Raw genomic sequence first — 12,236 nt, 5'->3', positions numbered from 1 at the left:
AGAAGCCAGGTGATGAGGTGAGGAAACCTGGCAGATTTCACGGCACCGGGCAACACACCATGGTCCTGTTGCTAGGCTACCGCGAGGCAATCCATCATACGCAACCTCCTATCAAAACGGGCGCACGGGCTCTCCTTTGCTTGATTGGACGGGATGTGACGGCGTCGTCTCAGCCGCACGGGCTATTAGAGTCTGGTCCCGGAGGTGTCAAGAGTTAGGCGGATAGCAAAAACGGTTCAACGAGGACCATGATTAGCTTAATGATGCGGCTAAGCTGGCGGCTTGATTGCCGCTCTTGCGGCGCAGAGGTGAGATGACGCGACTAGCGGGGTAGCCGAATGAAGCGGCGGCCATCTTACTGGCTTTGAGGAGGATCTCGGTGGCCTGCTGCTGCACTCGGTCACGGGTGGCCTCCAGCTCGCACTCCGTCTCCTTCTGGCGGATCTCCAGGATCTCGCCGTCCTGCGTGGTCTCCTCCAGCTGCTTGTGCAGCTCCTGCCACGCGGGGGGCACACAGACCAGGGTCAAGACACAACCATCGCCGTAACGAGTTGCCTCTGTACAGAACGCCTGAGGAACAAGATTAGCTCTCTGTGCTTCAGCAAGGACATAAACCTGGAAAAAACTAACTCCTAGGAAGATGCTCAACTGTTAGTCAAACAAATGATGCGACCACAGAAGTACCAAATTCCGCAAATGCTAAACATACCAGCAGGTTTATTTATTTATTTATTTATTTATTTACAAAAGGATTTTATGAAATCATTTCCTGTTTCCGCACGGCAGCAAGAACTTTCAGCTATGCATAATTTATCAAAACGATAGCTATTTTGCACATTTCAGAGTTTAGAAACATTTGAAGAATAACTTCAATCTCCCTTGTCGCCGGGCTTCTGCCATACAGTATACCAAACATCTACTGCATGTTGTTAACTCATTAGGATTAAATGTATCGTCCTTTCTGCTTTGCTGTCATAGATGCAGAAGTGAAGTCAGCTGCAGTTTGCCATTAGAATCCCAGAATATCTGGCTTCTGAGGGTTTTTTTTTGTTGAAGATCTGATGTTAAAGATCCGTTGTGGTGGAAAACTAAAACCTACATCCCTCAGGCTGGGCAGAGCTGCACATTTTGATGCACTGGGGGCCTAGCAATGCAAGAGAATGCCTGGGGATTCTGCACAAGCGTATATGTCAGAAGCTCCCAGCCCTGGTTAATCCTTTCAGCGAGGCTTAGAGGAGCACGCCCTAATTACATCCAGTTCTATTAGCCATTGACCAAAGCAAAATCGTCTTCTTTGTAACCGATCACGATTTCCATGGGAGAGTCAGAACGTGATATAATTGGATGTTAATACAAAACAGTTGTCTGAGTGTAACCATTTTGCTTGGGTCACGGCTCACTTCGGCACAAAGATGCTACAAGATGAGATTCGGGAAAAGAGCAAGGCTAACTAGCCATTTTGGTCCATTTCCCTTCTCTCAAAGAAAATGAATATGACTTTGAGAGAAGATTGCCTGATTCCACAATAAACCCCCCATTGAATGAGCTTATAACCGGGAAACTCACATTCTTCCAACCGTAACCAGCGCTCCTGAAAGTCTATTATGAAAGCCACAATGGCTTAGCTATCATTTTTAGACCAAATCTCCACTAGGGGAAAACATCTTCCTGCCTGTATAGGAAAACTTTTAGTATGCCAGACTATTAAAGGAAGAGTTGAATCAGCTTGTCACTGTTTTGTATAGCACAACTATGTGCCACTTTCTAATACTATCGTGCTTATAAATATCTTTTTCATTTCTCAAAGTAAACATTTAAAGGTCCCGAGGATGCATCAAAAGTAATAAGGGTACGTCTGTATTAAATTTTCATTGAAGTTTCATTTTACTCTTGTGTGGAAAACATATTCATACACTTCCCACAACACAGGACAATAAATGGGTTTGTTGGTAATAAAAATAACAAAAAATGGGTCAGCTATGCGATGCTGAAGAATAAGGTCTTTACCAGTGAAAAGAGACTTTTTGAATCAGGTTGATAGTATGTGTATGTATAAAGAAACTGTAATCAAAGATTAGAAAGCAGAAAATAATTAGATAATTAGAAGGATTAATTATCGTAACATGAATTACACAGTGCCTCTTCAACATCAGTCATAATTCCGTACTAGTTTCATTATTTCTGCAGATTACAGATTACATTTAGGACAGGCTCGAATTTATGATACTCTGCTATTCAAGTATGAAAAGCATGTAAATCCAAATCCAAAATTAACTACGCCAGAAAACAAATGTCCACCAAGGAAAATACAAAAAAGGCTACCATGAAAATTTAGCAAGGGGATTTGTGTTACATTTATCTACAGTCTGGCGGTGGCTCAGCTAAGTTTCCCCATTCAGAGGTCATGAGACAAAAGGTGCTGTGAAAATGAAATTCATTATGATGATAATGATGATCACTGTTAGTATTCTTACCATTATTATAAATTATATAAAATTATATTATATAAGAATAAATATATATATAATTTTTCCTTTTTTCCCTCTACATTTCAGCCAGATTAACATAAAGAAGTTATGCTTACAGTGCTTTTGTCAGCCACTTAAAATCTTTATCGTGTTGCATGCTTACTGTGTTTTGTTAGTCACGTAACATACTATGTGTTATGCTAACAGTGCTTTTGGGGCTAAAGGGGTGACATTAGCTCAGGAGGTAGAGAGGTTGTCTGGCAACTGGAAGGTTGTTGATTCAATCCCCGGTCCTCTGAGTGCATCGAAGTGTCCTTGAGCAAGACACCTAACCCCCGATTGCTCCCTACGAGCTGGTTTGCATGGTTGCCTCGCCATTGGCGTGTAAGTGTGTGTGTGTGTGTGTGTGTGTGTGCGTGTGTGTGTGTGTGTGATTTAAAAGGATTGATTGTAAAGCACTTTGCGCAGTTGTTGCTGGAAAATGCATTATATACAGTTAAAATAAAAAATTAAAATTAAATACAGTCCATGTATCATTTGTTGGTTACTTAGCGTACCCCGTTTTATGCTTACACATACATCTGCAGCGTTAACCTGTCAGTGAATTAGCGTACCTTGTTCCATGCTTACACATAGAGTACCGCAGCAGTGTTAAGCTGTCAGTGAGTTAGCATAACTCGTTTCGTGCTTACACATACTGCTGCAGTGTTAAGCTGTCAGTGAGTTAGCATACCTTGTTCCATGCTTACACATACAGTACCGCAGCAGTGTTAAGCTCTTGGTCGCTTAGCATACCTTGATGTTGCCCTCCGCGACGTTGAGTGCGCTCTGCAGCCGGACGGTCTTCTCGCGGCTCTCCCGGGCCTCCTCCTGCACCCGCTGGAGCTCCGCCCTCAGCTTCCCCAGGGTCTTCTGGAGGGCCGCCTCCTGCGCCTGGAACTCCTTCCGCAGCTCCGCCTCCGTCTTCTTCCAGGCCAGCAGGTTCTCGGCGGTCAGCTGCTGCGTGCGCTTCATGGCCTCCAGCTCGCGCTCGTAGTAGCCCTGGGCCTTGCTGAGCTTGGCCTCGTAGTCCTCCACCAGGCGCTTCTTTTCCTGCTTCAGCTCCTCCACCCGCTCGGTCAGCGACTCCACCTCGGCCTTGTGGAGCTGGCCCAGCTTCTCCTGGTCCTTGCTGTAGTTGGCGTTCTGGCTCTGGTGGCTGCGGAGCAGCTCCTGGATCTCCTGGCGGTGGGCGGCGCGCAGCTCCTCCAGCGCCTGCCGCTTCTCCTGCTCGAACTGCGCCTGCACCTGGCCGAAGGAGCGCAGGCGCTCCTCGAAGCCGCGGCGCATCTCCTCCACCTCGCGCGACATGGTGACCACGCGCTGCGTGTGCTGCGCCTCGGTGCACAGCTGCATGTCCTCCACGCGCTGCCGGTACGTCTCAAACTCGGCCAGCGCCTGCCGCTTCATGCGCTCGTGCAGCTCCATGGACTCCTCCAGCGACTGGATGCGCCGCTTCAGGTCCATCTCGTCGCTGATCTTGCTCTTGTACTGCATGATCTTCTCCCGCGTCTCCGACAGGATCTGCTGCACCTCCTCCTCGTGCGCCTCCTTCAGGGTCTGGATGGCCGCCTCGTGCTCGTCGTTCTTTGTGTTCAGCGCATAAATCACCTTTGGGGGGGGCAGAGTGGGAAAGGGGTTAATGCGGGTACTGATGGAAGGTTTAGCATGTATCATTAAACAAAGCAAAGGCCTGGATTTAAATCTACAGTAAATTGTTCTTTCGCAAACAATGTTTTGTGATTTTTTCTGATCAGCAGACTGTGTTTGGGACTAATGTTAAAGTTAAGGACACTGAAAATGCAATGCAAATGCCCATAGTATTCCTGAAAAATGTGCATTGCACCTCTTGAGAAGTCCAACATCCTTGTGAGTTGGCAACTGTAAATTTTGCTAATAGGACTACTGTAATTAGTGTCTTGTCATAGGGCAAGAGAGGGAAAGGCCGTACTTGATCCAACTTGGCTTTGAATTTTGGCTTTCGGTACTACACCTCTGACTGAAAAATATATTGTACTACATTAAAAACACATAACGTACAATGTCAATAGTCACAGGTTCAGAAACTGAAATCAATGGCTTAAAATCATAATAATTTCAATGAACTTCATTCTACTAGGATATCACATTGAGATAATAAGAAATAAATGTCAAAGTCAAAGAAGGAAATCGCTACTAAAGATTTTTGAGTCAATGGTTCACTGCCCTTGAATGATATATGCACTAGAGAGCTTAATGTGACTTAATGTGACAAAGGGCAAAGTCATTACATACAAATTTTACAGCTTTAAGTGCCCTATAACCTTAATCCTCCCCCCTCACCCACAGCTGCACACCACATCCACTGTTTTTACCCATCTCCTATATTCCGCTTTCAAAAACACGTCTCCTATGTTCCGCAACAACATAAACAGAGTCAATAATGCATAACATTCAACTTCCAGAGGTTTTAGCAATCCTTGTTCACTTAAAAAATATTAAATAGCAACCCTCCTCACAATAATTTCTATATGTAATGGCCTTGTAAATGAATAAGCGTAAAACACTTTCCTGTATCATTCTGCAAATATTTGCATGGTCTTGTCTTCATTATAATTATTTTTCTGCTGGAGTTGTGATTGGGGCAATATTAACTGCATCATTTCCCAAAAAGGGTTTCCATAATGTGCAAATGTATGCAATGCTAAATGTGCCGGTCTTTTAGTGTTAGGCTATTATATAAATACATTTCTAGGTGTATGATCCAAGTTAAAAAAAGAAAACCAGGCTTCAGCAACTGAGCTCTGAATTCAATCAGGGGTATAAAAAGTTCTTAAAAACAAAAACTGCTGACATCACTCTCCTTAGCAGAATGACTTCACATTTTGTGACAACAAATCACAGTTGATTACATGCACCATCGTGGAAAAATACCACAGACAATTGCAGCCTACATCTATTTCAGTACCGTCACCAAGGACTATTTTATCCCAGGCATTTCAAATTGCTTTAATTCTTTAAAATGAGAATACAATTACAAAACATTGGCACATTGTTGCCAGATAATTATAATTTCACAGATGCTGGCTTCAGCTTTAACACTGATTAGGAAGAAGGGTGGAACCGTCCAGGGCCAAAGCAGTAATCTTCAGAAGAAAAGAAGCTAAAATGGTGCAGATCCCAGAGTTAGATTAACGGGTTGAAACAGAGCACCTGTCGCGGAGCAGGAGGATGAAGTGACATTTTCTGTGTTTTATCAATCCATAATAGCGTCTTTCCGCTCTGCTACCCGGGCTAAGCCCCATCCGTCTGCGCAGAGCCTCGCGCGCGACCTCATCGGCGAAGACGCGAGTCGGGCTCTGACCCGTGAGGAGCGGCGCCCACTCTGAGAGACAGCGTGACACCGTCCACCTCCACACACGGCGCCATTTGCCAAAATCCCTCTTTCTAAATTGTTGCCAGCAGATGGATTGTGGAGGCCAATTTCAAAAGTAGCATCGTTAGCAGAAAAATACAGTTAGGCCAAAAATGTCATCTCTAAAACCTATGCATCCAATAAAAGTTTACTTTTAAAAGATTTCTGTCAAAACTTCAGACTGAACTTTTGAGCCGTTTTTATCAATATTCAACTCCCTCTTTTTGTTCAAACTTTGTTTTTAGCTAGTTATTAAAACATTATATGCTGTAAGAACTCTACTCATACAAATGTACAAACGTTAAACATTCTATGAATTATCTAAAGAGAAAAAAAACATCATTCATTTCCTACACCAGTATGGTATGAATCTAATAGGCCTACTTGGTATAAGTATTATACCTAATACTTACACTTACCTACTTAAAGCTCTGGGTAAATTAATTAACCCATTAGATTATAACATCATATCCAGAGCGATTAAGAAAAGTAAATCACTCCCCCTACCTTAAGTGACCATACCTCACAACAGTTAGGTCTCCATCACACTTCTTTCTACTTTGCCTGTGGAACTGCCATTGTTTAAACTGACTACTAATGCATCTGATCAGCTTATAAGAAAGCTAAGGTTTCAGACCGTGGTCCAATTAGATGGGTGAGAAAGAATGTACACTGCGCTGTCAGTGCAGCCTCAACCTGCCAAGACGCATCAGCAATAGATAAAATAAGTGTTCAATTTCAAAGCTAATGAAATAATGCAAGTGTGTTCTTATTGGTTTCTCCAATCCATTACGGCAGATTTAACTCAATCTGTTTCTGTCTGTTTGTTAGTCTGCGGTTTGTACAGAGACGAAATCCCGAGAGTAATTATTCATCTGTTTATGTTTCACACATAACACCCTGATCCCTCCAATCTGGAAAGGCTGATTGCCATTCAATCCTGCCACAGCCCCACAGGCAGACTCAGCCATGACCGCAACCAGGGCAAACCTGGCAGCACCAACTGCCCCGGCCCTCTGAGGAACCCCGGCCAATCACACGACAGTCTGAGAGCCTGACAGTTCTCAGTTATCTCCTTCTCTCTGAGCTCTGAATGCTGTATTAGCATGCCATGGTAGGCTGTTTTAAGATGAGTACTGGCAAAGCTAATTGTTAAAGCGAAAAGTTAATTGTATAGCAATATAACAAATGCACAGTTAACAGAAAATATAACACAAACAAAGCAAGAGATTCATCTCCTGGGATGATTTGCATTGGTTTTGTTTTGAGTGGGGTTAGCAAGTTTAGCCGATGTATAGTATCTCGCACACTCTCCCTGCTTATCTCTCTGTCTTTAATTCAATCAAATTTTATTCGAGCCAGAATCAAAGCCAGAGATGAGACAACAGTTAATTTCAAGCATCAAGCCCAATAAATGAGGCAAGGATGCCTTTTCAGTTATAGTCACTTAATCTGTGAATTCCAAACACAGCACTTCCTTTGGCACCACGGATTGAATCAATGTACCTAGACTAGAGGTCATAGAATCTGCCTTATCTTCAGGCAATGAAACATTCACTGATGATGGTAATGACCACCATTTGCAGAAAAAGGTTACACGGATAACACTGCACAGCACAATAGGGCTCTTTGTAAATTGGTCCAGTTTAGCTTTGGGCCATGGTAACAGTGACAGTGTAGCTACAATCACATTCTGTTCTCCCTGAAGTGTCTCCCATGCACGACTAAAATGGAGGACAGTTATGTCTCATCACCTCCAAAGCAATGGAAGGAATAATGAAGCCATTCAGCCATTCTAGGTTAGAAAATAGCCTTCCCTAAAAGGCATATCTGTCATTTACTTAGCTTAGGTTCTACTTGAAATGGGCAGAGGTATATGCTGTCATGTCTTGCTCCAGTTTTGTGTGTGTGCTAGGGGGAAGGAGTGGCAACTCTATACCTGGTCTGATTCCGCACAGATTAAAATGCAGAAACTGTGCTGAAATTGTGCCCAAAAAAAATGTAATGGTGATTTGCAGCCACTGAATATGCAATAAGTGTGGTAATGGATTTTAATGAAGTTGAGAGATAGCGCTAATTAGAGTAATTATATGCACAGGATCCGCTAAATTGCAAGGTGTACCCTAATCCATGAGGTAATTAACACCGAAAAAGACGTGGGCTGTGCAAACTCAGGTCTGTCTCCGAAATGTAAATTCACCTTCCTCCAAACTAGTCTCCGCCTCTACTTGCTCGAATCACTTTATTTTTGCACTGCCTGGCTGTCAATCATTTCTGAAAGCCAGACTTTCAGCCACATCCTGCGAGCGCTACTTTAATTTCCTTCGCCATTCATGGAGTTTTTCCCCCAAGCACACAGTGTGTAGCGGCACGTCATCGGGAGTCACATTCACAGCAATCAGCGGTGCGAACCGAACGCTCTTCTTCAGAATGTGCTAACCAAACAGCGTTGTTAATGAGTGAGCGACAGCAATGCATGTGTGACTGTGAGTCAGTGTGTGAATGGGACGCTCAATTAAAAGAATGGGCAGAAGTTTGACAGCTTCACTAATATGACGTGTATTTGCCTCAATGGACGATGCCAAGTCATCTGTACTATTTGTTCACCGGTCATGGTCCAAGGGAAGGGGGTTTTCCTGGGATCACCGTTGTGCGGCTCAGAAGCACTGCTGTGTTATAGTACAATTACCAATGTGCAAATATTACTTTGTTCACAACAAACAATTGTAATTACAGACCGCGTGAACAACCAGCTGGCAGCTGAGAAAGCCAAGGTCAGGGTAAGTGATGTCCAAAGCGATTCTAATCAGGTAAACACAGAGCCACAAGAGTGCACTTGCTCTCGACACGACGCCTGCAACAAATCACGCGCGAGTCAGACGCGCTGCCTGCTCCCTCCCTCTTGAGTGCCCGAAATGGAGAAAACCCAGTACAGCATTCACGGATGGATTGCCAGCTTCCCATTATTGAAATGCAACGATCAATTATGATGTCTTCGATTTGAACAAAGTCAGCAGATTCACAAAGTGGGTGGGCAGTAAAGCGATAAGGCAGTAATTGCCAACCCTGTTCCAGGAGATCTGCCGCCCAGTAGCTTTTCACTCCGACCCTAACAAACAAACCTCATTCAGCAAGCTTAAGCCGCTAATTAGTATAATCAGGTGTGCCAAATTGGGGTTGAAATTAAAACCTACAGGACAGTAGATCTCCAGGAACAGGGTTGGGAACCACTGTGATCAGGTATGCAGTATACAGTAAGCCAATGAAAAAAGTCTCCTGTTAAATGCATTAAAAGCAGCCAACAGAGTAAAGGTCAACATGAAACCTCTAAGAGGATCGTGTTTATCTACAGTACAAACAGGTCCATGTGAAATATATTTCAGCAGGGTTTTCACCGGGCAACACCTACTGTAACACAGGACTTCCTTCTCTATGGATGTGCCTGGAATTTCTATATAGTGATATCAGTGAAATGTCAGCTCTTTGTGGTATCACAATATTCTTGTCAAAAACCAGATGACCCAATGAGCATAGCTTCCAGTTCCACTGCAAAATAACCCAGCAGAGTTATATTTGAGCCCCGGACCACAAAATGAAAAATGGAGAGTGCTCAGTTGACCCACAATTCCCTGCGGCTCTACACAACTATGCAGCTAAATCACAGAGGCAGTTTTTAACATAGCACCTGCGACAGCCAACCAGAGAAAGCACTAGGTCATGTGATCAATGCCAGGCACATGAGAAGAGAGAAGGCAATCTCACATCCTATAGAGTGCAAGGCCAAACAGCATTATTACAGATTTTATGTCAAAGAGAAAGCCCTATAAAATGCACTTAGAGGCATAAACACACAAGGACACTGCGTGTTGTTTGCCCCCCCTCACCTCCCCCCAAAACCCCCAAGCTTAGCGGGAACCTAGCAGGGAGATGCTGGAGCAAAAGCGTGGAAATCCCTGATTGGCTAGCGGGGCGACTGGAGTGAGACAAGGACGCCGCGATCGTTTCGCTCCTGTTGTCTGGAGACCCACGGAGACTGCGTATGGACGTAAATAAGAGGTTTAGCGAAACGCAGAGCCGCTGTCACAGGCCCTGCTGGGGGATGAACTGTACGGCCAGTCGGGGGGAGCGAAAGACAGAGGCGTCCATCACAGGGTGACAGCTCTCCCTCAGCAGGCGGCATCGGCGTCGTAAATAAAGCGCGGCTCGATAGGTCAGGCGAGGAAGATGGCGGGGGGGGGCGGACAGGGCGCACCTCATTAGCGGCAAGCGTCGACGGCGTCGAGCTTCTGCGGCACTAAGCTGGGCGCACGCTGCGATCGCAGACAGACAAACAAACGTCTCCACCCCGGCTCTTAACCTCAGTGAAATCAAATCCCCATCACTGCAAGATACGGACCTGTCAGAAAATACACCACACGCATGCCACAGGCTGGCAGGAGCCCAGAAACAAAAGTGACTTCCTGTGTGGAGAACAAAAATGTTCACTGTACTCAAATGTACTACGGACCAACTTCACATACCTATTTGAACAAGGTCAGTAATCAAAACTGACGGCAGAAGCCGAAGGCTTGTTCACTCGTTTGGTCAGCGATATGAACACAGTCGGGTGATGTACTGCGATCCTGTTACAGATTCTACATAGAAAAGCCATTAAAAGCTTCCTTGGCCTGCCTTTCTGTTAGAGTCCCTCTCCATTCCACATAAAAACTACCACAGCAGTCCCTGCACACCACTCAACCGTGCTCAGGGTGCTCATTCTGTGAAAGAGAGGCCCTCTGGTCCACATTCCTGAGATACGACCAGTAACATTTGTGCCAAAGTGGGTCTAATTACCCCTACAGGCTGCGGGGGGGTGGGCTGGGGTCATAGAACAATTTGGGCCAGGAGACCACTATGGTCACCATCACTCAAGACAAGACACCAAGTTGTCTCCTGGGCCTGCTGGTTTGCCGATTTCCGGGACACTACCCCTCCCCCCAAAGTCCCCCTCCCTCCCTAAAGTATGCTGTGAGCTGCAGCCTGAGCGGTGAGAGGACAGCTGAAATTTTGGCAGGGCTCCTATTTGCTCACACACTGGGAGAGTCTGAGCACCCTGCCCGGTTCTGCTGACCCCAGCGTGGGCTCAGACTCACGGCGAGTTTGGGCAGGCAGCGAGGGGGGGGGGTAAAGGAGAATCAATCCCGCCGTGATTTGTCAGCAGCCCGCCCGCGGCTCCCTGCCCCGGCCGGGGGCCCTTCCACATCGCCGCCCGGATCTTGAGCCTGTCACCGCGCCACGGCCGCGTGTCACGCCGCGGCTCTTCAGCCGGACAGGAGGAGCGAGGGCTGGCGTCCCTCGGAGGGCTTCTGGACGCTTCCGCGGGCTCTCCTCCCCGATACCATCACAGGACCTGCCGCTCCGCATCGATTGCCACCTGATCCCTCACACCAAACATTTGCTAACTCTAAACCCGCCGCGTCCACTAGAGAGGGAGGGAGGGATTTATCAACATGCAGCGATGCTTTCTTTTTTGTGTCGACCGGGTAACGCCAAGAGGTGCTCACGGTACACTCCCCATACAGATTTCAGGTTCCACACGCAAAGATTTTTGCATCAATCAAAAACCGAAATGGCAAAAAAAGGGGGGACATAGCTCAGGAGGTAAGACCGATTGTCTGGCAGTCGGAGGGTTGCCGGTTCAAACCCCGCCCTGGGCATGTCCTTGAGCAAGACACCTTACCCCTAACCCCTAACTGCTCTGGCGAATGAGAGGCATCAATTGTAAAGCGCTTTGGATAAAAGCGCTATATAAATGCAGTCCATTTACCATTTACCAAAAAAATAATATTCCTAAAACTTTAGGCTACTGCCTGGCATCAAGTTAAACTAATGTTCACAAAAAGACAGCGACCGTATCTCTGAGAAATAATTCATGGACTCGCTACCAAATATGAATTCTGCTCCAACCGCTCAGCCCCTGGGCCCAGGGGAACGGACCTGGAGTTTCACTTTCGAAAGAACAACCGAGGATCATTTCTGGAGCACAAACTGCCATGAAATCCAACCCTACGAGCAGCCTCTAAGGAGGGGGGGGGGGACAATAAAATGTCACATTCAGACATCTCCGACATCAGCGGCACGCAGCTTGACTTCCCGCGCTTAAAATTAGCCCCTGGACAAAAGACACTTATCGTCGCTCCGCGGCAGAGTCTGCGAGCGGGAAAGGCCGGGGAAGCGGATTTCTGAGGCGCTTTTTCAGAAAGAACTAGAAGTAGGTCACCCCTTCACTGGCAGGTCTTAATCAGTACAAGGAAAGGCATTGTCTGGTACTGTCGTATCCATCCCTGGCTCACCTA

At 46.0% G+C, this 12,236-nt stretch overlaps 1 protein-coding gene across 3 annotated transcripts in view; it reads right to left on the bottom strand.

Moving 5' to 3' along the window:
* The window catches only part of fam184a (family with sequence similarity 184 member A), an 88,659-nt gene that overhangs the window by 48,469 nt on the left and 27,954 nt on the right, over window positions 1-12,236 (bottom strand). For all 3 annotated transcript variants that reach the window (XM_035423389.1, XM_035423392.1, XM_035423390.1), the window contains exons 2-3: window positions 3,264-4,118; window positions 360-495 (exon numbers count right to left, since the gene is read on the bottom strand). In XM_035423389.1, the coding sequence (XP_035279280.1) occupies window positions 360-495; window positions 3,264-4,118 (991 nt within the window). The remainder of the gene's footprint in view (window positions 1-359; window positions 496-3,263; window positions 4,119-12,236) is intronic.

This window comes from Anguilla anguilla, chromosome 6 (assembly GCF_013347855.1).
Source record: "Anguilla anguilla isolate fAngAng1 chromosome 6, fAngAng1.pri, whole genome shotgun sequence".
Classification (NCBI taxonomy): domain Eukaryota; kingdom Metazoa; phylum Chordata; class Actinopteri; order Anguilliformes; family Anguillidae; genus Anguilla; species Anguilla anguilla.
This window is presented reverse-complemented; position numbering and strand designations above follow the sequence as displayed.